Source organism: Cucurbita maxima, unplaced genomic scaffold (assembly GCF_002738345.1).
Source record: "Cucurbita maxima cultivar Rimu unplaced genomic scaffold, Cmax_1.0 Cma_Scf00007, whole genome shotgun sequence".
Lineage (NCBI taxonomy): Eukaryota > Viridiplantae > Streptophyta > Magnoliopsida > Cucurbitales > Cucurbitaceae > Cucurbita > Cucurbita maxima.
In genome coordinates, this window is record NW_019272023.1 from 2,429,716 (window position 1) to 2,456,142 (window position 26,427).

Consider the following 26,427-nt stretch of genomic DNA (forward strand, 5'->3'; position numbering starts at 1 on the left):
TTATCTCAATATTGATTAATTATATATATATATATATATTTGAAACATTTCTATTTAAATGGTAAAAATCCCAATGAAAAAATTTCTCATTCACAAAGAAAAAAAATTCTCAAATTTACTAATAAAAATAAAATCATAATCATAAAAGTTTAAATTTAGGGTTTATTATATATGTATATGCAGAGAGTTAGATGAACACGACTCTCCACAATAGTATGATATTGTTCACCATAAATTCTCGTGGCTTTGCTTTGGGTTTCTCCAAAAGGCCTCACAGAAGAGTATTCTTTGATTATAAACCCATTATCATTCTCTAAATTAGCCGATCTATGACTTTTATCATCCAGGGAGAATTTGTAGAATTTGTGGCATGGGCACAATAGACATCTTCCTAACGTGGTATTGTTTTTTAACTTAGTTGAATAAGAGATCAAACAAGATTGTTTCCTCCCATAATTAGGATTAATTCAAAGTAATCATTTAATTATATTAAAATTAATTTAAGTTATATTGAAATTAATTTAAGTAAGGGGACAATCATATGAGAATTTTCTTTCAATAATTAGGATTAATTCAAATAATCATTTAATTATATTGAAATTAATTTAAGTAATCTGACAATTATACGAGAATTTTCCTTCAATAATTAGGGGATTAATTCAAATTAATTCAAATAATCATTTAATTATATTGAAATTAATTCAAGTAATCGACAATTATATATGAGAATTTTCTTCCAATAATTAGGATTAATTAATCATTTTCAAATTAATTTAAGTAACCATTCAAATGAGAATTATATATGAGAATATAATAAACTTTTGACCTAAACTTATATAATCTTCCAATAATTAGGATTAATTAATCATTTTGAAATTAATTTAAGTAACCATTCAAATGAGAATTATATATGAGAATATAATAAACTTTTGACCTAAACTTATATAATTTTATACTTTCGTCTCATAATAAATTTTTATGAACAAATAACGTAGGAATATTATGAGAAGTTTTAATCTATGATTTAAAAAAAAATTAAATATTGAATTAATCTCGATAAAACATTAATTGAACTAACAAGTGATAATTTGACATAACTTGAGAGTGATACTTACGAATATATCGAGACTGATACTTACGAATATATAAGCTAGGAAAATAAATTTAGATTTAGTCGATCGATAACGTTTTAGTTCAAAGTGTATTTTCATGACATGCCTCACCTAATTGCGTTGACGATTTGTCGTGTGAAGTCAACCAGACCGAGACGAATCGAACCATATCAGTGGGTGTCGTAGTTCCACAATTTAAACCAAATTGATTTTATAAGTTTGTTTTTCATTAAAATATATAAATTCGTTTACAGCGCAGCTCAGCCCAGTCGAGCCCAACCTCAATAGTCGGTAATCCCCACCCACCCCTCCCCATTACTCATTCCAAATCTATCCCAGCCCCCTCGCGCGCCGCTCATTCTTCCCCTCCCCGACGTTCACGTTCTCTCTCGGTGCTCTCTCTCTCTGCCAGGTACGAGCTTAACTCCCATTTGTTTTTTTGGGTTTTCTGATTGCAACCCTCTGATCGTATTCTTGTCTGTAATTAACAATCTGGAAACCTTTCAATAACCGTAGTGCTAGTAGTTAGGAAGATGAGGTAAATTCTGGATTCCAATTGTGCTATAACTGGCGGCTGAGAGACGAATTCAACATACGTCTTGTTTGCGATACTGAATATTATCAAATGGGTAGGCTAGGGTCTACTGTGGAAATTCCTGAAAGAAGACATCGATCCGATCGAGAAAACGGCAGCCATCGTTACTCGCCGGACTCCGATGCTTCCGGTGGGGATTACCGACGACGTCGTAGCCCTAGCTATGAAAGTTATGATCGCTACAGCCATCGTCGTCGATCTGTATCGCCTGGCTACCAGGACATTAGGCGGAGCCCTAGGGCTGATGGAGACCAAAACGGTCTGCCCAAGAGATTTGGGCGCGCAGGAGGCCGGGCGTATCTGGATAGAAACGGGAGGGCGTCTGAAGAGTCCGATTCGGATGAGGAGCTGAAAGGGTTGAACTATGAAGACTATCGGAGGATGAAGAGGCAGAAGCTCCGGAAGACATTGAAGCATTGTATTTGGAGAGTGACCCCTAGCCCACCGAGGAATGGGAACGAAGATTATGAGGATAAAGATGACGAGATTTTGGAGAAATATGGCAACGATGACGGTGGAGATATAAGTGGCTTGAGTGAGAAAAAGCAACATGAAAAAAAATATGCATCTGATAAAACTAAGAATTCTGACTCTGACTCTGATTCTGAATTATCTGATACAAAATTGAAAGGGAGGAAATTGAAGAGTTCTGGTTCCAGGCGTAGAAGTAGAAAATTGTCTCTTAGCGACTCTGAGTCGGGCAGTGATACCGAGAGTGAGAGTGAAAGTGAATCAGAGGAAGAAAGTCGGAAGAGAAGAAAGAAATCGATGAATAGGAGGAATAGAAAACATAAGAGTATCAGGAGCAGTAAGAAGAAGAAGAGTAGGTACAGTGATATGGAGGACAGCGAAGAAAGCGAGACAGATGATTCTGATGCCAGTGGCCATGTTAAGTCAAGAAAAAGGAGTCATAGAAAGAGGTCCAAGAATGGTAGGAAGAGGAGGTACAGTGATTCAGATGAGAGTGAGAACAGTGAAGCTGAAAAATTGAGGAAGCGAAAGAGCTCATTGACTTCGACAAAATCCAGGAGCAAGAAAAACAGACAGTCAGAAACGGAGAGCAAGGGTTCCTCTTCCGAGGAGAATTCTGATTCTGAAGACGTTGATGCTAAGAGTAAATTAAAGATCGACGGAGATAAAATGGCTGAGATTAACGCTGAAGCTTTGAAGATTAAGGAAATTTTGGAGGCACAAAAGAAACCTGCATTTGATAATGAGATGCCAGTTGGACCAATGCCACTGCCTAGAGCTGAGGGACATATTAGCTATGGTGGTGCTCTTAGGCCCGGAGAAGGTGACGCCATTGCACAGTATGTTCAACAAGGGAAGCGTATTCCCCGGCGTGGTGAAGTGGGTCTTTCAGCTGAGGAAATCCAGAACTTCGAGACTCTTGGCTATGTGATGAGCGGTAGCAGGCATCAGAGAATGAATGCAATCCGTATTAGAAAAGAAAACCAAGTTTACAGTGCTGAAGATAAAAGAGCCCTTGCAATGTATAACTACGAAGAAAAAGCAAAACGCGAGCGGAAGGTGATGGATGATCTTCAGCGGCTTGTTCAGCGCCATATAGGTCATGATGTTGGCCCTTCACATGATCCTTTTGCTGCATAAACTCATCTGGTACCGTACTTAGATGTTGATGTACTCAATTCTTTAGGCAGGAAGAAAATGTGTCATGCAAGGATATGTGAATCACTGCTAAGTATTGGTTATCCCTTTTAGTTTGCCTATCAAACAAGCTTTAAGCAAATATGTTTTGGCTTTGACATGTGTTGCTGAAATCCTCTTATCGTATTATCTTTCTCCATCTTAAAAGGTTGTATTTATAAATGAGTTTGGTGGTTCATCTTTGCAAGCTAGTGATGGTACAGTTATTATATTATTACAATGAGTCATCTGCTTCGCTGATCTTCCTTTCATGGTCTCATTTCCTTTGCAAATCTCTATCATTTATAATTTTCCCTAATGTTATCTTTACCATGATGTTTGCAACATTTACTACGGATTTGAATACTCGACATAGAGTAATTGTGCCTCTGCATTTCAAACCTTTAGCAGCTCAAAATGGTTTGAGCTGATTCAAACTTTGATGCATAGATGTGTGCTTTGTTGTCGTTATTTCTTACTGCCTCCTTTCATTATTGAGGCCAATTAATTCTCTCAAAGGATGCTTATCAGGTTGCTTTTGTTTAGCATAGACTTTTTCCTTATCATTATTATCTTGTAAGCATTAATTCTCTAGAGGGGTTTGAATTTTTTTTTTGGAGGAGGTGTGGGAGGTATTGCTGTTTGATGTCTCTTTATGGGTGTCCATGAATTGGACTTTTTGTAATTATCAGTTGAATTTTTAGTTCGTTCATGTAAGTCATGACTCTTTTTGCAGATTTTTTGTTTCCTTTTACAGGCCTTTGTACATTCTTTATTTCACTTGCTCCGTTTCTGATAACTTTTTTTGGATATAGATGTCATTTTTAATGAGTTAGATGCCCCCAATCTGTAGTTTGTGGCTATAATGATATTACTTGTTTCGTTCTTATTCCTCAGTTTGGCAAAGAAGGAGCTGTGAAGTATGAATGCAAAGGTATGTTCAGTTATCAAACCTTCTGGTTTTGTTCTCGTGCTTTCCTTGCATTTTTATGTTATTCTGAGAGCACAGTTAGAATGAGGGCTGCATGGCTGTAACTCAGCCTTAACTCGGACTATCCTACAAACCAATAAACTTCTTTCAACCTGCTTTTTCTTTACTCACATGCTCTTGCTTCAAGCCCACCCTGTTTAGTTTTTGGTTTTAGAGTTCTTTAAGTTGGACCACCAAAAAGAAAATTGCATTTTGCTAGTGGCAATCTATTATTTTTTATCTTATCTTTGCCATGTTTGTGTAGCCTAATGATCCACTCTTATATGGTTGTGATGTCTGTTCATTTATGTATTTCTTATATATTTAGACGTTACATTTGTACCAACTTTTGTTGTGGTTCGGTTCTGAATCACGTAGTATCTAGTGAGGTTTGGTATCAGTGACACCTCAAGCCCAAGACTCACATTAAGATTCAAAATATAAATTTGAGACAATAGTCCTTGTGCAACTTAGCCACACCACCTACTTATGAGAATGATATGATAGGTATCCTTGATTACAATCTATAGACTATTTATAGGGTTTAACTTTCTCTTCCAAGTCTCACACAACCATATTTACTTCCAACAATGAAAACAACATATTTTCTATCCGCACAACACGAGAAATTATATTTACTCATATTTATTATTTGCAAAACCAAATTGGTTCGAGTTGGGTCAGTTGGCAGGTAGACTCTATCCGACCCAAACAATAATATCACCATACTAACTTAGCCCTTTCATTCGTACTGCTAATCGATTCACTCTCTTTCTAATTGACTTGATCTTTACCCTTATTTACAATTAAAGCTATCACAACCATAGGTTCTTTACCATAGCTTTGATAAATGACACAATTTAACTTCAGGGCAGAAGGGCAAAAATTTAAAATTTTACTGTGAGTATGGATTAAAATTTAACACTTAAAAATACAATAATTAAAATAAAACAAGTCTCAAATTATTGATACGAAAAACAGGCCACAGGAAGAATGATGGGAGGTGGTGGTGACCTAAGTGATCTTAATCCTAAAACACACAGAGTTGGAGTTGGTTATATTATTAACATTAAAGAACAAATGATCTTAGTCCTAGAAAACACTGAGTTGGAGTTGGTTATATTATTAACATTAAAGAACAAAAGAGATTATTATGCTGTTTAGTGACAATTAGGAATCTGCCACTCAAAAGACAACCTTAGTGGAATCCTCCACCTTTTCGTCCAATAGAATGTCTAGCTCAATTAACGTCGGGTAGAACCGTCGACTTTTGAAATAGTAATTGCTATTTTTAATTATCGAGCTATAATCAAATTGATTTGTAAATTATAAGGTTATTATAATTGTATTAACCTTCCTCCCCTCCCTTTTTCTTGGCCATTTCTCTGTTATTGTTCTTCAGGATTCTCTCTTTTTTATTCTTAATTTGGGTGATTAGTTTGCTGAAGCTTCTTCTCCATGTTGGGTCGAATACTAAGAACCAAAGCTTCTTTCTTTTGAGTTGCTTCAATGGCTTCGTTTTTGACAGGCAATTCTTCACCTTTCACTGCTTCAGCACTGTCTTCAACATCCTTACATTTACCCCACAAGACACAGTACAGCCCTGTCGCAATCAGCACTGCTCCAATTATCCTGAAAAATCAGTACAAAAATAAGAGTGTTGTGTTCTAAAGGACTCTGCTAGATTTGGTTACCCTCCAAAAGAGAATTGATGAGTAGTTACCCTCCAACATAAATCTTTTCAGCCAAGATGAGAGAGCCCATGAAGGCAACAATCGCTGTCCCCAGAGGGCAAAAAGCTGTAACAAAAACTGGCCCTTTTGTTTTCATAACCAAACCTTGAAGATAATATGCCAACCCTGAGGTCACAATCCCCTGCATAGACATTCAATATTATGAATTAGAATTAGAGGTATGTTTTATAGAATTCAAAGACTGAAATATCTGGGACAATCATTGCGAGATCCCATGTCGGTTGAAAAGGAGAGCAAAACATTGTTTATATGGGTATGAAAACCTTTTCCCAAACACTTTCTAAAAACTTTGAGGAAAAGCTTAAATAGGACAATATCTGCCGGCGGTGAGCTTGGACTATTATGATGATTTTAAGTTTATAGAAATCTAGGTTTGTTACAGTTGGTATCAGAGCCAGATATTGGGCGGTGTGCCACCAAGAACGCTGAGCCTCGAAGGGGGGTGGACACTGGGTGGTGTGCCAATGAGGATGCTAGGCCCCGAAGGTGGGTGGATTTGTGAGATCCCACATTGATTGGAGAGAGGAGCGAGTGCCAACGAGGACTCTAGTCTCAAAGGGGGTAGATTGTGAGATCCCATGTCGGTTGGAAAGGGGATTGGAAGCATTGTTTATAACGGTTTTGAAACCTCTCTCTAACATATGCGTTTTAAAAACTTTGAGGGGAAGTTCATTTTAAAAACTTTGAAAGGAAGTTCGAAAGGAAAAGCACAAAGAGGATAAGCATATGCGTTTTAAAAACTTTGAGGGGAAGTTCATTTTAAAAACTTTGAAAGGAAGTTCGAAAGGAAAAGCACAAAGAGGATAAGCGGCTTGGACTATTACAATTATTGTCTTTCTTACCGCATAAGCGGCGGCCAGAAGGTTCATGTCCCAGCCAATGGCCCAGGCGTGAGGGCGGTGCTCCATGGCGAGGGTGACAATAATGGCTTGAAGGGTTCCTAAAAAGCAAACCATGGTGGTGAGAGAAAGATGGGCTGTGTATTTTCTCATGGTTATGACTTGCAGAATGAAGAAGGCCGCCCAAGCCAGAGTGGCGATGATGAGGAAGATGGAGCCTTTGATGACCTTTCCGTCGTTGTGAAGGTTGGACGCCGCGGCCGCATCCGCCGTGAGTGGTGTGTTTGGGTGGCGGCCATGCCCAGTCCAGAAGAAGTTGATGACACTTCCTTTATAAAATGTCATCAACATGGCTCCCACCATCGTCACTATTGTTCCAAACACCTTGGCTTGGCATCTCACGCTCTTCAACTCCAACTTCTCCATTCTGATAATGACCGTTTTAGTTAAAAAAAGAACTTAACTTTGAATACAATAATTCATTAAAGTAAACTTAATCCTATAAAGATAAAGTTAATATGTTATTATTGTATATTTATTCATTTTGTTCATATTTTTCGTAGTTTCTGTTCATTCGATTTGAAATTATGTTAACCAAAGCTTAACATACCTACAAAGAAGCGCCATGATGAATGTCATTGAAGGAAGCGTGTTGCTTATGGCACATGCAAAAGTTGGGGATGTCATTTTTATCCCCAAGTAGTAGAAGTTCTGATCAATTAGTGGCCTGTTGAGATCGATTCCATGGAAGATACAAAAAAGGACACAGAAAGAAAAGGTTTTTAGATATTTAAAGGAACGAGTTAATTTGTTTGGAAAAAAAAATCTAACCTGATACTAACCCAAGAAGAGCTAGAACAAACAGCTGAGCGAAAATCTTAAGTGTAATCTTGGGTATCATTTTTCTGTAAATATGAAACTAGAAATGAGTTATACCCATTTTTCTGTAAATATGAAACTAGAAATGAGTTAAAATCTTAAATGTAATCTCGGGTATCATTTGTTTGAACATATGAAACTAGAAATGAGTTACTCGTTGAAAATAAAAACAATCAAACAATTGTTTATCTTAAGATATGATAACTACGAAATCAAAGATATGTACCTCTCAAAAACAAGAGCAAAAGGTGCCATGATGACAGTGGCAAAGGCGTGGCGGTAGACGACGAGAACGTAGTGGCTCATACCGCGGTCGAGGGAGATGGCAGAGATAATATTCATTCCGGCATAGCCAAATTGGAGGGAGATGACAACGATGTAAGGCTTTGCACTTTGAAGGAGACAGCCAAGGGATTGTAAGTATCCCATGCTTGTTTTGTTATGTATAAAAGGGAAAGAGTGGTATGGAGAAGAAGAAAAGGAAAGGGAGGACCAATGAAGACAGGAATCAACAGCTTAGAAGAACATATGAGTGTGTTCCCCAAAACAAAATTGCTACCTACACCAAATATTTATAACCTACTTCATGGGTTTTGTTTTCTTTTGTTGTTTGAATCGGAGTTGAATCTGAGTTGGAAGGTTCGTCGTTGGAACAACCTATATCGTAGACATTACTCAACCGATTAAAACCTGACCTCAAACCCTAATTTATAATCAAACATATTTTTGAATCTACAAAGTTCTTTAACCGAATCAAACCCATTCTAATTTACAAGTAAGAATGAGTTATGAATGTTGATTGGGTGCATATAATGTATAAAGCGTGGTTGACAAGTCAATTTTATGAAGTGACCAGTCTAGAATGCTTTCATCAATAATGCGTATGGGTTAAGTCATTCCTACCTCAAACAGCAACTCAATTCGGCCGAGTAGGGAAGAGATTCATATAGAGAATTTGTCGTTATGGGAATCTCTTTCTATGTTAGCGGTAGGGGACAGGCTTTCCTGTAGTAATCCTGTTGTGGCCTGTCTGTCTCATCGCATCTTTTTGTGACCATACTTGTAGATTGACAATCATATTAATTTTGCATGAAAAACTTTAGAGAAATGCTAAAGATATTGATTGGTGAAAAAAAAAGAAGATAGAGACGAGCAAAGTGAGTTATGGAGTGCTTAGTGAGATCATTATCTCGCTAAAAGGTGAAGGAAAGAAGAAAGAAAGCATGGTGGTGGGTGGGAATGTTTTGGCTTTGAGTTGGTTGAATTTGCTACCCACAACAACGCTCTGGCTAATACCAAATCGAATCCGAATGGTATAAGTTCAAAATGTACGAGTATCTCCGGTTGTTTGTTGTTGGTTCTACGCATACAATCTCCCTTTCTCACCCTTTTCCTCACGTGTTTAGGGTTTTTTCTTCAATTCAACTTCGAAATATTGTTCTTTATATAGCATCTCGATGTTATCAACAATTCTTATATATATTCATTTATTTTACTCTGTTTCGGAGAACTTCTTGAGATTCACGTAAAATACACCAAAATACGATTTGAAAGATTTGGAAGATTATTTTAGAAGCTATAAAAGGGATTTCGGGCTCAAGATCGTGAATATTACACTGAAGCTAGTTCACGACATATCATATAAATGCTATATCAATGTCTAGAAATTGGATGACTATATTATTACATAAAAATGTTAGTCAAAATTTTATATAAATAAATAGTATTTCTAACAATTTTAATTAATTTTGGTTAGTTATTTTATTTTTATGAAGTTAAATTATTAAAAATTATTTAATAAATAAATTTATTATTTTATTAAATAAATAATTCACATAAATATCTCCTCCTCCCACTTTCTCCTAAAAAGTTAGTAATAAATAAATAAATAAATAATTCTTTTAAAAAGAAACTCAATTGACAAAGTATTTTATTATTTAACACTTTATTTAAATCAATTAGGAGAGCACTCATTTGAAGATAAGGGTTGATCGAACAAAATATCATTTGGATATCTGAAGAGCAACAAGACAAAGAGGCTTTAAAGCTTATTCGGGTGGGTGTTCGTGGGTTCGATTGAATCAGGTTAGACTTTACATTCAACCGAATCGATCCAACCATAAATTTTTCATGTCAAATTCGCCATCAACATCCTCATCTCCTCTGTTGTCGAAATCAAACGAAAAAATGTCGCTTGCTTGACAATCCAACAACTACGACTTCATTCAGCGTGTTTATGTTGGTGCCACAATTTTGGCTTGACGGGATCGTGGAGATTTTCGTATCAGTGGGGCATTTAGAATTTATCTACAATCAGTCTCTAGAGAGCTTGTAGAGTGTCACAACCATACTATGAAGAGAGAAGCTTCAAACTCTGGCCCCACAAGTGGCACCCATCCGTCCACATTAGAGTTAAGACAGACAAATGTCATAATGTGTCCAAAAAGGACAGTGCATCATCTAATAACCGTAAAGATGTATATTGAACCCAATCTGGGCCATAAGTAGGACAGAGGCAATAATGTCAACATGAGAGACAAAAATAGGATTGATAAAAAGTCGAGCAAGACCTTGAACCTCAACTCTAAAAGTCGAAATTTCAGAAAGAGTTTGAACATACAATTCTAAACAGAGGTACGATTGGAGCATTATTATTGGCTCGAGTCAACAGTTTCACGTTATTGAACATAGAAAACGAAATTTTAAAAAGGTTTTAGACCGAATGTCTTGGCATCGACCTCTTTTTGACCATAACTTGCAACCCATTCTCCATCCTCAAAGTCAATGACTGCAAATGGTTTGGAGTCTTGTTCTTCATGATTATGACCTCAAACCTCTCTATCACAGCTGCAGCTATGGCCTTCATCTGAATATAAGCCATGTCTTTCCCCACGCACGTCCTCGGCCCTGCATGGAATATAGGGAACCTAAATGGGCTCTCACCCCTACAAACCCCATTTTCCAGCCACCTTTCCGGCCTAAACTCCTCACAATTCTTCCCCCAAATGCTCTCCATTTTCCCCATTGCATATGCATGGTACATCACAAACCAATTCTTCCCGACAACCGTCCCGTCCGGTAGGACATCGTCGCGTCGACAAGCTTTTGAGTCCACCGGCACCGGTGGGTATAACCGGAGTGTCTCTGACAATGTTGCTTGAAGATAATGCATGTCCCGGAGTTCGTTGATGTGGAAGGTTTCTCCGATTTGGTTACCGGTTTTAGACCTGATGGTTTTGAGTTCTTTGAGGATCTTTTGTTTGATGTCGGGTCGGGTGGATATGATCCAAAAGAACCATGTTAGAGCTGAAGAAGTGGTGTCTCGACCAGCGAGGATGAAGCTTATGACTATGTCTCGGAGGAATTTTGGGGAATTTTCTTTGTCGGCCATGAACCGTGACAATAAATCTTTGTCCTTGTTTTCGGTCGTTTTCTCTTCCATTCTTGAGCGTATGATATTGTCTACAAAATTATGAACGGTTGATATAGATTTCTTCAGGGTTCTCTCTGATCCCAAGTTGAAAAATCTCTTGATCTTGTACCATTTAGGAATTGCATACCTAAATCTGTTCAAATTAAGAACAAAATGCTATGAATAACGACTCTTCACAATGATATGATATTGTCCACTTTGAGTATAAAGCTTTGATGACTTTGTTTTAGGTTTCCTCAAAAAACCTTGTAACAACGTACATATATTTATTACTTATAAACTCATCATTCTTAAATTAGCTAATTTGGGACTCCCTCCCAACAATCTTCCTACACTATAGAGCCTCCCCTACTGCCTATGAAGCCCTCAAACATCCTCTCCTTAATCGAGGCTCGACTCCTTCGTTAGAGCCCTCGAACAAAGTACACTGTTTGTTAGACATTTGAATCATTTTGGTATTAGAGCATGGGGAGGATTGTTGGAAGAGAGTCTCACATTCGTTGCTCTAGTGAATGATCATAAGTTTATAAACAAGGAATACATATCCATTGGTATAAGGTATTGTACGGAAGCCAAAACAAATTCCGAGAGCTTATACTCAAAGTGAATTATATCTTCGTGTTTAGTAGCACGAAATGGGTAATGGGTTTTTGATTAAAAATGCAGATCGGAGAGAAAGAAGGAAAAATAAAAAAAAAAAACAGAACCTGCCGGAAATTAGAGTGGCGGCGGTCTCAAAAGCGAGCATGAACTCGGTGCCGGAAGTTCCATCGCCGCCGAGACAACTAGGGTCGAAACTGAACGATAATTTGCAGACATTATCAAACGCAAATCGTTCAAAAACATCTTGAAAATCCAAAATCTGCTCTGTTTCAGAAGCCTTTTCCAACAGAGGAATCAGCTTCGTTTGAATCTCAATTACAACATTTTCCGTAACGAACTTTCTCAGCGATTTGGTGCTGAATTCATAACTCGCCATTTTCCGTTGAATCCTCCAAATTTCGCCGTCGGAGTTGAAAATTCCAGACCCCAAAAAATCCTCCAAAAGCGAAACCAAGCGTTCCCCTTTCGAGTAGTTCTCAAACTGGGTCTTCAGTATATGCTCCACCACATCTGGGTTTGCCGTCATGACGCCGGAGATACCCCCTGGCCGCCGGAATACCGCCGTGTTGTTCCGACTGTTGCGGAGGACCTCCGTCGTCCAGTCCAGAAAACGGTGCCGGTTCAATAAGAACAGCGGCAGGACTCCGACAACAGGGTAGAGTCTAAAACCTTCATGGCTTCGTGATTTTCGAAGGTAAAAGAAAAGAGAAAAAAAAGTGAAGAACAAAATCGTCCCAGTAGAGATATCCATTCGTGAAAAAAAAAAAAAAACAAAGCTTTTTAGTTCTAATAGTAATTTCTAAGAAGGTTAATTATGCTTGAATTGATTTATATAAAAATAAATTATAGTTAGGTTTATTAATGAAAATTAATGTACTGGTTATCTTCAATAAATATGCATAAAGTATCATTAATTAAAATTAGGAACAATTAAATTATTGGAAAAAAATAAATTTACCATACCTTCTAGCTTTAAATTTAAAATCTTCAAATTTAAAACTCCTTTTTTATTATTATTTTTTTCTCGGCTATGTTTTAATCTCAAACTTTTACGGAAGGCAGCAGCGATAGAATTTTTCGTAATGGACGAAAGCTACTTAGAAGTAGAAGACCTATGGGTCGTGAACTTCTTTTCTCATAAATGAAGTAATGATGATATTTGAAGAATAGGGATCGGCTAACTCTGTGTTAGCAATTATGGTTATATAGAGGATACAAGCATTATTCAAGCACTTTGTTGGGTTGGGACGGAGCGAATGGAATTAGATACTCCAGTAGTCCTAACGGTAAACGATGGATACCTATGCGTATGGCCCGTATCATAGGATGTATCAATGGACTATCTGATTATGAAGTGCTGTGGGGTGTAAGCAGGGTTGAAGCCCAATTCATAATAACTTATAAACACAGTCATAAGCTGTTCAGCTTTTCTAAGCTGTTGATTCCTCTCTTCCCTTTAACCATAATAAGCATGGGATACTCACAATCCCTTGGCTGCTTCTTTCAAAATGCAATGCCTTACATCGTTGTCATCTCCCTCACATTTGGCTACGCCGGAATGAATATCATCTCCACCATCTCCCTCCCCCGCCGTATGAGCCACTACGTCCTCGTCGTCTACCGCCACGCCTTTGCCACCGCTGTCATGGCACCCTTTACTCTTTTCTTCGAGAGGTACGTAGAAGAGTCACTACCTTAGAAAAGAGAGGAAAGTTTGTAGCTTTCATATACTCTTCAGTTATCGTGTTTTACGATAAACAAATCCCTTCATATTTCTATAATCATACGATTATTTTTATTTTCAACATTAACCCATTTCACATTTCGTTGAGTTTTCTTGATATCTCGTTACTAATTTCATTTTCAGGGAAGTAAGACCTAAGATTACATTTAAGATTTTTGTTCATTTATTCGTTTTAGCTCTTCTCGAGTTAGTATCAAACTTGCTAGAAACCCTAATTAACTCCTTTTAAGTAGCTAAAAATTTTCTTTCGATCAGAACTTCTACTATTTAGGGTTGAAAATTACATCTCCAACTTTCTCGTGTGCCATAGGCAACATGCTTCCTTCAATGACGTTCATCATGGCAGTTCTTTACAAGTAAATTAAGTTTTGATTAACGTGTTCTCTGATCGAATAAATAATCAAAAGGAGGAAGAATATGAATAAATGAAAGTATTATATTCGAAATTTCATTTCTTTTTCAACTAATTCGGTCAACCCATCAGAATGGAAAAGTTGGATTTGAAGAACGTGAGATGCCAAGCCAAGGTGTTAGGAACAATAGTGACGGTGGTGGGAGCCATGTTGATGACATTTTATAAAGGAAGTGTCATCAACTTTTTCTGGACCGGGCATGGCCGCCACCCAAACACACCACCCACGGCGGATGCGGCGGCGGCGTCCAACCTTCACAACGACGGAAAGGTCATCAAAGGCTCCATCTTCCTCATCATCGCCACTCTAGCTTGGGCCGCCTTCTTCATTCTCCAAGCCATAACCTTGAGAAAATACACAGCCCATCTTTCTCTCACCACCATGGTTTGCTTTTTAGGAACCCTTCAAGCCATTGTCGTCACCCTTGCCATGGACCACCCCCGCCACTCCTGGTCCATCGGCTGGGATAGAAACCTGTTGGCCGCCACTTATGGGTAAGAAAAATGACTAAAATTTCTATATCGAAATAGTAATAAATAGAAAGATAATGAGAACCAGCAATATTTGTCTTATAATAAAATATCATATATAGGGTAAACTATAATTTAATACTAAATATCTTTAACAAAAATACTCGCACACGTACGAAGTATTGTTATGAATCATGAATCTCTACAATGGCATGATAGTGTCCACACTTTGACCATTAGCTCTCCTGGCTTTTGTTTTTGGTTTTCCCAAAAAACCCCGTATCTATAAAAGTAGTATTGTTTACTTATAAATTCATGATCAAGTCAATGACCATCGTCTAGGTTTTGGTTTATGTTGGAGGGTAATCGAGCCAAATCCTTTAGAACACAACGCTCTTATTTTGGAGGGTAACCGAGCCAATTTCTCTTCGAAAGTTTATTTTCAAGACTAATGCCAACCTCATCCAGTGTCGAACCCAAATCTCTTATCTGATCAAAATATCGAGCCACAAGCCTAGTATTAAATTATTAATTAATATTTGATATTAAGATATGATTAAGGTTAAACTGCAAAATGAGCCCACAATCTATGATGTTTCTCCAACCACATTATCCATTATCATATCACTCAACCCATCCACCTACCTCATACCATGTTCTCAATTCACCGTGTTTTTTTAGCTTAACGAACAGTTTCAAATTGAAAATGTTTTATCTTTATATTGTTACTCTCGAAATTTTGAAAATGTTTTATTTTAATCTCTAACATCAGGTGTTTGACTGTCACGTCTATGATGATGCACATGTGTCAAAGGACAGGGAAATAGTATGACGTTTTTACTAAAAAAAATGGATTAAATTATTCCATTTAATAGAGAAATTCTAAAATTAAATTAAACATATATACTTAAAATGAGCAAAAATATTAAACATATATATATATATTTTTTGGTAAGAATTTAATGAAATTGGAAAATGATGTGTCGAAATATGAGTGGTGGAAGAAGAGACAACAATGATACGGGGAGCAGAGAATAAGAGCTCTTCATCAACAACCACACATCTCACCAACCTCCACCGGCTTCTCCTTGCACCCAACAAACGCACTCTCCCTTCTTTTTTCTTATTTCCATTTCTACCCCTTACCTACCTCACCTAATGGACTCCCTAAAACCACCCCCACCCTCTCCAACCACCTCGTGCAATACACGCTCCACAATCTTCTTTCAAAATTTTCCCTTTTTTAACCCTATACTTTTAAATATATTGTAATTTGTTTAAAATTTAATTAATATTTCTCCACTTTATAATAAAATACATTATTTAACTAAACCCAAAATTCAATTTGAAGAAATTTCGGTTGATTTTTATAAAAAAAAATTAAAATAAATTGCACTTTTGCATTTTATTACCATATATATATATATATATAATAGTTAAAATATTATTGAGATTAATATTATTATTTCAATAAATAAAATTAAAAATTAAAAATTAAAAATTAATTATAAGAAGTGAGTACAGTGCACTTAATTAAAATAATAATAATTTATTAATTTTAGCGTTATATTTAATGTAATTACTAAAATGGAAAAATAAAATTGGGAAAATAGAAAATAATGATTAAAAGTCTTTACTCCACCAACTCCCTTCCTTCATATATCAACCTCTCCCACATTCCCAAATTTCTTCATAATCCAAAAACAAATTAAAAAAAATAATTATAATTCCAAAATGGTCCTCTCTCTCATCCCTCTCTCTCTCCTCCTCCTCCTCCTCCTCCTCCTCGCCTACAACCTCTACAACCGCCTCCGCTTCAAGCTCCCACCGGGGCCACGCCCGCTTCCGGTGGTCGGAAACCTGTACGACGTGAAGCCGGTCCGGTTCCGATGCTACGCGGACTGGGCGAAGCAGTACGGTCCAATCATATCGGTGTGGTTCGGGTCGACGCTGAACGTGGTGGTGTCGAACACGGAGCTGGCGAGGGCGGTGCTGAAGGAGCACGACCAGAGCCTGGCTGACCGGCACCGGACTCGGTCGGCGGCGAAATTCAGCCGCGACGGGAAGGACCTGATTTGGGCGGACTATGGGCCCCACTATGTGAAGGTGAGGAAAGTGTGCACCATTGAACTGTTCTCCCCTAAGCGACTTGAATCGCTGAGGCCCATTCGAGAAGATGAAGTTTCCGCCATGGTTGAAGACATCTTCAAGCTCTGCACCAGTCCTGGTACCTTCAATTTCTTACCCATTTTTTTGCTTTCGTGGCTGCGAAGTAATGGTCCCCCACCTCATTAATATAATTATTTAATGCTATTTTGTTTCTGCAAATAATTAAAAACGGTCCTCGTTATTAGGAAGGAAATAAATATGTCAACTCATTTGTTAATTTTAAAAAATATTCAATTATATATACTTATTTTTTTTATTTAATTTTGAATTTATTATTTTTATTATTTACCTGTCTAAAATAATTTTTAACTATTTAAAAAAATTATAATTAGATTGAGTTAAAAAAACATTAAATAATGAAAATAAATACTTTTTTTGGTAAATATTTGTTTAAAAATACTTTTATTCTTTATTAATATTAACCTTTAGTAATTAAAATTTTAATAATTTGTTGTTATTGTTTTTTTAAATATCACGTTCTTGTGGATTGTAACCATTTTATAAACAATTCTATGATGATTTTTAAAATTAAAATAATAAGGAAATATCCAGAGTCAACTCTCCAGTTGGAATTTTTAATTAATTTATTATTATTATTTCTTAATATTTAATCATTTTGATTTTGATTTATTAATTTTAGGGGGGTGGTAATTGGCTAAATTAATAAAAATATTGAAAAACTTTAAAAATTATAATAATTAAAAAGAAAATTGGAATTTGGGTTTTGCATCACAGAGAAGTCAGGAAAGAGTGTGAAGGTGAGGGAATTTCTGGGAGCGGTTTCATTCAACAACATCACCAGACTCGCATTCGGGAAGAGGTTCGTCAACTCCGATGGCGTTATGGACGAGCAGGGCCTGGAATTCAAGGCCATTGTCGCCAATGGCCTCAAGCTCGGCGCCTCCCTGGCCATGGCTGAGCACATCCCTTGGCTTCGCTGGATGTTCCCTCTCGAAGAAGAAGCCTTCGCCAAGCATGGTGCCCGTCGCGACCGCCTCACTCGCGCCATCATGGAAGAGCACACCAAAGCTCGCAACCAGAGCGGCAATGTCAAGAACCACTTCGTTGATGCTCTACTTACTCTCCAAGATAAGTATGATCTCAGTGAAGACACTATCATCGGCCTCCTATGGGTACGTTATGCGATTTCCCCTCTCTCTCTCAGTGAAGAACAGTTTTCACTGATTTCGATCTCTATTCAACTCTGTGAAATGAATCGAAGAACAGTCTTCGAGGATTTGGATCTCTTGTTGATGTGGATGTGGATGTGATGCAGGATATGATCACTGCCGGCATGGACACGACGGCGATTTCGGTGGAATGGGCGATGGCGGAGATCGTAAGGAACCCTAGAGTGCAGAAGAAGGTTCAGGAGGAACTAGACAATGCGGTTGGAGTAGATCGAATCATGACTGAGAACGACTTCTCGAACCTTCCGTATCTCCAATGCGTCGTGAAGGAGGCAATGAGATTACATCCACCGACGCCATTGATGCTGCCGCATCGATCAAACGCCAACGTGAAGATCGGCGGCTACGACATCCCCAAAGGCTCGAACGTGCATGTGAACGTGTGGGCAGTGGCACGTGACCCGGCGGTGTGGAAGAACGCAGAGGAATTTCGGCCGGAGAGGTTCTTAGAAGAGGATGTGGACATGAAAGGGCACGATCTCCGGCTGCTGCCATTCGGGGCAGGGCGGAGGGTATGCCCAGGGGCTCAATTGGGAATCAATTTGGTGACCTCAATGTTGGGGCACCTTCTGCACCACTTCGAATGGACACCGTCGCCGGGGATGAAGGCGGAGGAGATCGACATGTCGGAGAGCCCTGGATTGGTGTCGTACATGAAGACGCCAGTGCAGGCTGTGGCCACTCCCAGGCTGCCTTCGGGACTGTACAAACGCGTGTCTGTCGACATGTAAGATGTGTTTGTTTTTGTTTGGTTGTTGATGTTCCTCGGCGTTTAGATTTGTTTTGTATTATGAAAAAGGGTTTCTTCCGGTGATACTGAGGTTGAAGGAAGGTCTCTGTTTTTATGGAAACTCCTTCTTTCTGTAAAATCTAAAGCGAAATCGAACCTTGACGATAACAGAACAGATGTTTCAATTCAATCACTCAATTTTCTATCTTCCCTTCCCTGCTTTCCTCTTTTCTAATGGGATTTTCTCTGCTTTCTTCCTCTATTCTAATGGGGTTTTCTCTGCTTTCTAATGGGAATTTCTCTGCTTTCTTCCTCTATTCTAAAGGGATTTTGTGATATTCTACTAGATGTTACTTGAAACATTCAGAAAACGGTAGAAAAAAATTGAAGATCATTGCAATATGAAACTCAAATTGCAGATTACGAAAAAAGAAACGAACTTTTCACTTGCTTTAAACTCAATGTCTCAGAGAGATCTCTTCAATTTTAAATCAATACACATCAAAGAGTAAAACACAAGGTAAGAAACCCTGGTGACTTTATTCAATATGCCCAAGAATATTCTGGGAATGCAAGAAATGAATAAAATCTCTCGTTGATTCACACCAACCCCAAAAAATTTAAGAAGATAATAACTTGATAAAATGAGTCACCCCTTTAGCTCCAGCAACTTGGGTGTTTAAGTAGATGGGTTTAGTATGTAACTTACACATAAGTGGAGAGAAAACCGAGTTAAGCCTGCAGAAAGCTGGCATACTTGGCGCCTAGGAAGAGCCTCTGAATGCAGAGGAGGGCATATTTGGTAACCTCAGCATTCTCATGATTCATCAGTTTCATCACTCTTTCCTTGGCCTTGAGGTCTGTCACTATAACTCTCCCAGCTGGATGGTGTTGAATGAACTGGGAAAGATCAAAACAAGCAACTGCCAGAGCCCTTGGATCACTGGAGCTGTCCAGAATGGTGATTAGGACCCTCAATATCTGTATCAAATAATTCGCCTATTACTTTCACTTTCAGTACGACCAACAAATTCTTCATATATCATACAGATCTATAAAGGATAAAGTGGTTTCTTTATATAAGTAGGACCAACATAATAGTCGCATTTAATGCCAGCCCATTTGAGCATGATAATGACTTCGTGAAGATTCAGAAAACGGTAGAAAAAAAAATACTGTAACAAGAGGAGGGAAAAACCTTCAAGTCGTTCTCTTCGAAGCTTGTAATATTTTCACGCCAGAAATTCACATCTTTGTGCATAGGAGACCAGTCAAGATGCCCGAGAAGCACTTCTTGCTTGTACTTGTCAAAAGAACTTAGTTGCTTGATATTATCTTTCAGCCCCTCTTCCAGTTGACTCAGAGCCTCCAAAAGGTCCTAGTACATAATTGTAATCATATTTTTAAGTGCATTGTAGAAAAGAGAGATGGGGGTAAGAGAGAGAAGAGCTAAAAGATTTGCTTACTTGGTGAAGATATGTATGCATGGTGATGGAAGTTCGAATAAAAATGGAAATCAGTCGTGAAAATAAGAAACCGAGAAATATTAGGAATGATGAGCAATGTCATTCATTTCACACTCGGAAGAAAAGGTACATCAGAAGTATGTTCGTGGGAAAGAAGAAATTGCACCTACATCTGATACAGAAAAGGGGAAATGGGGGCAAAAGAAAGAAATCCTCGATAGAGCTCTAGGATATAATTCAGCCATCAAAGATTTGGATAAAACATGCGACGCTGAGTAACTTTCAATTAACCATCAATCTTATGGAGATAATCTTAAGACAGAAAGTATTGTCACTTTAGTGATTTTGATTCAGTTGTTACTAAAAAAACGAACAAACAAACAAACAAATCAAGAACTGTTTCTTTGATGTCCATCAGGGAGGTTGGTGCATTGGCTATTATGATGAAAATAAAAGAAACTCAGTAAGGAAAAAACTTCGGACTTTTCCTACCTCATCACTCCATGCTTGTGATTTCAAACTTTGAACAATTTGTGGTAGTCCGAGACCGACCATTTGAGCTCCAAATGTTCCCTTGTGGAGTAAGTTCCTCAAGGTCAAAATAACAACTCGGACAACCTAGTAGAAATAACACAAACAAGTTGATAAACATTGATGTTAGAAGTTGAACATGGTAAACAAGCCAACATAGTCTACGTGGTTCTACTTGAAGATAGAAAAATAAAGGCAGGATGAAACACTGCCATGAATGTACAGGGGAGAATGAATACAAGTCGGTTATGGCAAACTAAAATACACAGAACAAGACAGAGTAACTTTATTAGAATGACCAGTGTCCAGAGGATGGTTTCACCTTCTCTTTTGTGGAACTCTTGACAACATCAGTGAGTCTCGGAAGGGTTCTAGAAGTGGCCAAGAATTCAATTGCTGGCTCATAATATGACAAGAGCCAAACACAAAGACAGGTTTCATATAGAAGCTGTTAGAAAAAGAACAGTTAGTTTCAACGTTAAAGTTTGATAATAACAATTTTCAAAATTAAATGGAGTAATTGATTACTGGAGACAACTTAAAAAATGCTAATCTGATAAATATGATAAGAAATCCAAAGAAAATATCCAACTAATAAGAAGACGAGTGCCAATGCCAAGAATTGAATGACCAAATTACCTGAGTAGATTGTTGGGTCGATGCAGGAGAAATCAAAGGAATAAGCAATTTCACTCCATCTGCCTGGACAAAGGAGGATCTGGCCTTTGGTTCCTTCAGCAGAGTTGAAAGGCAATTGATAGAAGTCGATACAGCACGACTAGGATGTGAAGGATTCTTCAGCTACACAACAATTTAAGACTACTGTGTCAGCATCGTTGAAACTAGAGCTCAATAATAGATTTTCGATTGGCTAAAATAAATGGGTCACTAAAAGGGTGTGTATGGCCTGCAGCTGCTCTTATTCATTACATTTCGAAGTTAATAATCAAACGGAAAAAAGTACATGCATGCATACATACATACATACATACATATATTTAAGTACATGGGTTTGTATCTATGTTTATATAACATATTTCCTTATGGCTTTTGCTGTAAATCTCGCATCCATACCAATTAATCACGAGTGTTAATGGGACAGGAAATTTTGAGAGAACACAAAGTCAAGATACCAATACTTGAAACACATTGAAATATATATTTTAACATTTTGACGATGAACACATCATATAGATATCCATTAAAAAAGAATATGAAGGAAAAAATAAGATATATAACATCTATGATCTCTTAGGAAAATCTTGGATGCAGTCAATGGATAGCCCACACCAAAGAGGAAAAAGTCCCCAGTATTTTCTTACGTTACAGGCTCTCTAGTTTCTACATTGGAGGAATGGTAAAGATATTGAACATATGCAAAGTACCTGTGCACAAAGCCATTTCACCAGTCCATCCAAAACATCATCAATGGTAGTAATTTTCATCTTGGAATTTGAGACATCACCATTTGCAGAACTGCCATCATAAGTTGTCTTTCTAGCACTATAGTTACGAGAAATAAATTAAGTCAAGCCATAATGATTACATCAATCATACATGCACAAATATACACGCCAAAAAACATACAACTAAATCCTTGAAATTTTGTGGTGGAAAATATTTCCAAAAGTGTACCTCACTATCAGAGCAAGTATTTTACAGCTCTTCTCCTGTATGAACCAATTTCGCTTCCAAAGCAATCTGAATTACATAAGAAATTTACTTACTATTATACTTTTTCAAAAAGAATTAGCATACTGCTAAATGTATAAATCCATCCCCAATATTTAGGCCACTTTTAAACTTCTTTTCCTTTCCCTTTTAGAACATTACACATAATCCTTAATGTATAAATTTATCTCAATCAAATTTTCGTGTGAAAAATGATAAATTTGTAATGATGTGGAGTTTAGTTATAAATTTATTAAAAAATCCAATGGTTGGTGCTGCAAGGTACTGTATCCTTAATGTCCCAAAAACTTCTTTAAAAAAATAAGCAAAGAACTTTTTCCCTCTTTTTTGTTTTTTTATTTTATTTCATTTTATTTTTTAAAACGAAACCCTCCTGAAATATAAATTATGTGAAGTAAAAATCCTGAAAACAAATCAAAAATAGAAGACTGTTTTGCATGGGAAGGTTATCAAAATTTGGAAAAAGTGCACAATAAACTGCCCCCAGAACTCCTTCAAGGACCTTTTCTTCCATTCAATGTGCATTATTGATCATCAAACAGTCAGGACTAATAATCCCCCCACCCCATTATCGTTGAACACTAAAATGAGTGGATGTAAATTATGTCTAATATATAGGTTATAAAGCTTGGTTGAGGTTCAACCATTTGGAAATTATGTAACTATATACATGAGGGAAAAATTAAACTTTATTTGGTCAAGAAACAATGTAACTTGTAAGCAAAAGTACACATTAGAGAGAAGTTCAAAAAAGAAAAAAAAAAACAACACGAAAAAGATAAATCAGAATATCGGATCATATAAATTAATGAAATGTATAACTAATTTAAAAAATTCTGCATAAACCCATGCTTGAATCACATGCATACCTTAGGAAAGGTTCATAAGCATCTTCGCTTGCAAGAGAAGGATCATGGAACAATCTTGCTCTTTTTGGGTTTGCTGCCAAAGCATTCACCACATATATATCAGTGGGCTTTTAAAGTTTTTCTTTGCTTTAACTGAAATTATTTATCCATAGACACTTAAGTTAAGACTTCTATTGATAAATATTTGAGCCTCTCATAGTTGGAGAAACATGTTGAGATGAAAGTGGTATTAAGAGATCTTAAAATAGAAGTATTTATTATCAACTACGAAAACATGATAGATGCTTGTAACTAATATATCTACAGACTGAGTTTTGAACAAATTAGACTTCGAAGGTCAAACTAATATAAAAATATATTACAAAATTGCATATTAAACAAGAAAATGAAACTTTTCATTGAAGAAATGAAACAAATTCCAAAATGAGTGAAATATATGAAAAAGAGAGTTCAACGGATAAATAAAAAATTCCAATTTAGATTAGTTTCCTATAAAGAAAAACCATCAAAAGAGCGGGAGAGGGAACACCAAAGAGGAACTTTCAGATGAGTTGGCACAAGCCAACCTAACTAAGAATGATGTCTACCTTCAAAAGTTCTCTAATTTTTTTCCAATCAATGCTTTTACCACATTGACCCCAAGCAGATGAGAATGCAATGGTAAAGAAAGACCCAATAAAATCTGAAGAACATTACTTTTAGACTAATATGAAAAGGGTTTTTCAAGAATAAATGGTTAGGAAATTCCCCTGCTTCAAAACAAAGACAACAAATGGAAGGTTGGAGACATGAGGGAGACTTTCGTTGGAAAACGTGAGCTGTCTTTAGACTACTATTCAGCAATATCCAAGAAAGAATGTTAATTCTTTTTGGACTTTTTGATTTCCACAAAGCAGAGAACGAACCCTTTGCCTGAGATGAAGCATTCAACTTACTGAAAACAGATTTGATAGAAAATGACCCCTAGGCCTCTTTAAAACTTCCAACTTTAGCAACTGATAAAGCTTCCAGCAAACAGTTGAAATCAATAACCTCAACATCTTTTGCTCGCCTTCTAAAAAACAATAATCCAAGCAAGACAAGAGCCTAAAAAATCAGAGCTACCACTTGTTTTAGTACATCAACTAATCTTTAACCAATTCCCTGATAAATTACCCAAACCATTACAAAGGCTTGCAAACTTCAACCAAACCACTCTTATCCCAGCCCCTCCTAATATAATTGGATTATTCTATTTGTTACCTTACAAATATGACATACTTTTCAGAAAATAACCTTTTTTATGAACTTCTAAGAAAAGCCCCATGTATATCTCGAGAAAAATAGAAAATATAGTTCTTGATCTTTTAAAACTCTTTTAGACTTCCAAATGGAATCATAAAGTTCTATTCATATGAAGTTACCTGTAAGCATTTCGTCGATTAATGCTAGAACATATTCCACTGTTTCTTCCTTAAATATATCACGTAAGATGCTAACAAATAATCGAACATATGCTGGACCATCCTGCAAAATCCAACTGCACTTTGAGTATTATGAGATAATGTAAAGAAAATAGTTCCTAATTTGCTATTTTCTCAACATAGGGTGGACAAACAAGATTTCCATCACAATAATCATGCCCAAAAAGTAGTAAGTAGATGAATTAAATAATGAAAACGAATCAGACATATATGGGAAAATTTACATCATCCAACAACTGTGCCCTGTAACTCTCTGGCCTGTTATCATAACGCCTTAACAGCTGAAGGCTTGTTCCACTGATAAGTTTCGTAGTCATGTATGTCTCCCATGGAATGTCCCTTGTGAGAACCTTCCACAATTAGAAAAAATGTTAATGATAGCATCCATTATCAATTCCAAGAAAAAAAAAATCTATTACAAGGATCTCTCTAAGGGCACCTCAAGACCTCAGTGAAAAATATAAGTTGGAATGTAAGAGGCCTTATCTCATAATTTTTAAGTAACTTCATCCTAGTAAGTTCCAGATCACGTATTGGATCACCCAATGAAAATGACAATGCTTTAAAAAATAGTAGAATTAAACTTGCGATTGCTAAGAAAATGAATCTCTCAAGACAAACAGCTCGTTTTTGCTCCCTTCAATTTCTCCATCGAGTTATATTTTCTAATGAATGGCAATAAGCTGTTCAGATGAATTGCAATTTTAGATCCTAGAAGAACTTGCAATTACTTATAACCCATAACTAACAAGTAAATGAACCATTGTTGGATCATTAACCTAACTGCTCAAACACGTAACATTCAATCGCCATGGATGTAGTTACACTCACACCACCAAACTGACAAACAGTACAAATTACTCGATAATCCATAACATTTTGCGCCATCGAAGAAATCAAGTTCTCTAATGACCATCTAAAAACACCTCAGAATCAAATCTAAGAAGGAAAACAAACAATAAGAAGATCCAATCACCAACCTGCTCAGTGCTAAGCTCGGCGTGGTCTATTTCCATCGCAACTTCCGCTTGCAATTACGCAACCAGCAACCAGCAACGCTGCAGATCAAGCAATCAGATCAAATCCCAAAATTGAAGTAAAATTCACTCCATGAACGAGAAGAATTCACGAATGGTAAAATACATCAAAATACCCAAAATTATGGGTTGGGTACAAATGCATAGAAATTTACCAGAGGAAGAAGAACGAAAAAAATTGTGATCCAAAGATCACTAAGGAACACAAGATCCCTTATCAAATTATGAAGAGAGAATAGATTTTTATTTTTTTTTTCTTTTTCTTTATAATTTCCGAGCGGTTTGCTCGAGTTGGGTCGGGAGAGTTTTTTTGGACCAACTCACAGTTTAAATTCATGATTATTTAAGATATTAATTTTTATCTATAACGTATTAAAATAAACTCAAAACACAAATTCACAACTAACTCCTAAATAACGGATTTAATGAATAATAAATTCGCCCGAGAAAAAAATTGTGATTTTAATTTCAAATATTCACACCATAAAACTTCAAAACTAAAATTAAATTTAAATAATATAAAATTAACTTGAAAAACAGTTAAAAATGTGATTGATGTGAACACCATCATCATGTATGGTATTTACAAGTGATCGTATATGGTGTGCATCATGGTTAGCGAGATAGGAGATCGAGAGAGTTGATTATTAGGACGATTTATAAAAGATTCAATATAAAAAAATAATATAATATAATATTGTGGGGTTAATGAAAAAAAATATAAAGAACGAAATACTAACTCGAAAGGAGGGAAGCTTTGAACCCATTTTTTATTTGGATAGTTTTTTAAAAGATATAATTGTTAGACGAACACGACTCCC

The 26,427-nt window shown here is 36.7% G+C and overlaps 6 protein-coding genes across 7 annotated transcripts; 3 read left to right on the top strand and 3 right to left on the bottom strand.

Annotated features, from left to right (window-relative positions):
• The first annotated feature begins 1,422 nt into the window (after positions 1-1,422).
• On the top strand, positions 1,423-3,563 carry LOC111482277 (NF-kappa-B-activating protein-like). Its single transcript, XM_023127986.1, has 2 exons — positions 1,423-1,524; positions 1,629-3,563. The coding sequence occupies exon 2, from the start codon at positions 1,738-1,740 to the stop codon at positions 3,316-3,318; it is 1,581 nt and encodes a 526-aa protein (XP_022983754.1). The 5' UTR covers positions 1,423-1,524; positions 1,629-1,737; the 3' UTR covers positions 3,319-3,563.
• A 1,718-nt stretch (positions 3,564-5,281) lies between these two features.
• LOC111482309 (WAT1-related protein At5g07050-like) lies at positions 5,282-8,305 on the bottom strand. The gene is made up of 6 exons (XM_023128031.1): positions 8,023-8,305; positions 7,760-7,822; positions 7,528-7,644; positions 6,921-7,344; positions 6,048-6,199; positions 5,282-5,956 (listed from the first exon to the last, which is right to left on the bottom strand). Exons 1-6 carry the CDS (start codon positions 8,223-8,225, stop codon positions 5,746-5,748), a joined length of 1,170 nt encoding a protein of 389 aa, XP_022983799.1. The 5' UTR covers positions 8,226-8,305; the 3' UTR covers positions 5,282-5,745.
• Positions 8,306-10,372: 2,067 nt separating this feature from the next.
• Positions 10,373-12,583, bottom strand: LOC111482283 (cytochrome P450 94A1-like). Its single transcript, XM_023127991.1, has 2 exons — positions 11,937-12,583; positions 10,373-11,362 (listed from the first exon to the last, which is right to left on the bottom strand). Exons 1-2 carry the CDS (start codon positions 12,581-12,583, stop codon positions 10,510-10,512), a joined length of 1,500 nt encoding a protein of 499 aa, XP_022983759.1. The 3' UTR covers positions 10,373-10,509.
• Positions 12,584-13,281: 698 nt separating this feature from the next.
• Positions 13,282-14,487, top strand: LOC111481988 (WAT1-related protein At5g07050-like). The gene is made up of 3 exons (XM_023127613.1): positions 13,282-13,512; positions 13,822-13,932; positions 14,061-14,487. The coding sequence occupies exons 1-3, from the start codon at positions 13,304-13,306 to the stop codon at positions 14,485-14,487; spliced, it is 747 nt and encodes a 248-aa protein (XP_022983381.1). The 5' UTR covers positions 13,282-13,303.
• A 1,658-nt stretch (positions 14,488-16,145) lies between these two features.
• Positions 16,146-18,771, top strand: LOC111482281 (cytochrome P450 98A2). The gene is made up of 3 exons (XM_023127989.1): positions 16,146-16,686; positions 17,364-17,761; positions 17,905-18,771. The coding sequence occupies exons 1-3, from the start codon at positions 16,194-16,196 to the stop codon at positions 18,547-18,549; spliced, it is 1,536 nt and encodes a 511-aa protein (XP_022983757.1). The 5' UTR covers positions 16,146-16,193; the 3' UTR covers positions 18,550-18,771.
• Positions 18,772-18,968: 197 nt separating this feature from the next.
• LOC111482292 (V-type proton ATPase subunit H-like) lies at positions 18,969-25,873 on the bottom strand. 2 transcript variants are annotated; one of them, XM_023128002.1, is made up of 12 exons: positions 25,762-25,873; positions 25,550-25,627; positions 24,794-24,919; positions 24,510-24,612; positions 23,107-23,179; positions 22,181-22,246; positions 21,931-22,048; positions 21,185-21,346; positions 20,868-20,993; positions 20,507-20,632; positions 19,747-19,926; positions 18,969-19,529 (listed from the first exon to the last, which is right to left on the bottom strand). In XM_023128002.1, the coding sequence occupies exons 2-12, from the start codon at positions 25,583-25,585 to the stop codon at positions 19,281-19,283; spliced, it is 1,365 nt and encodes a 454-aa protein (XP_022983770.1). In that variant the 5' UTR covers positions 25,586-25,627; positions 25,762-25,873; the 3' UTR covers positions 18,969-19,280. The 2 variants fall into 2 exon arrangements, with proteins under 2 accessions (XP_022983770.1, XP_022983771.1); XM_023128003.1 differs by having other exon boundaries at positions 25,550-25,625; positions 25,770-25,808.
• Between the last annotated feature and the right edge of the window lie 554 nt (positions 25,874-26,427).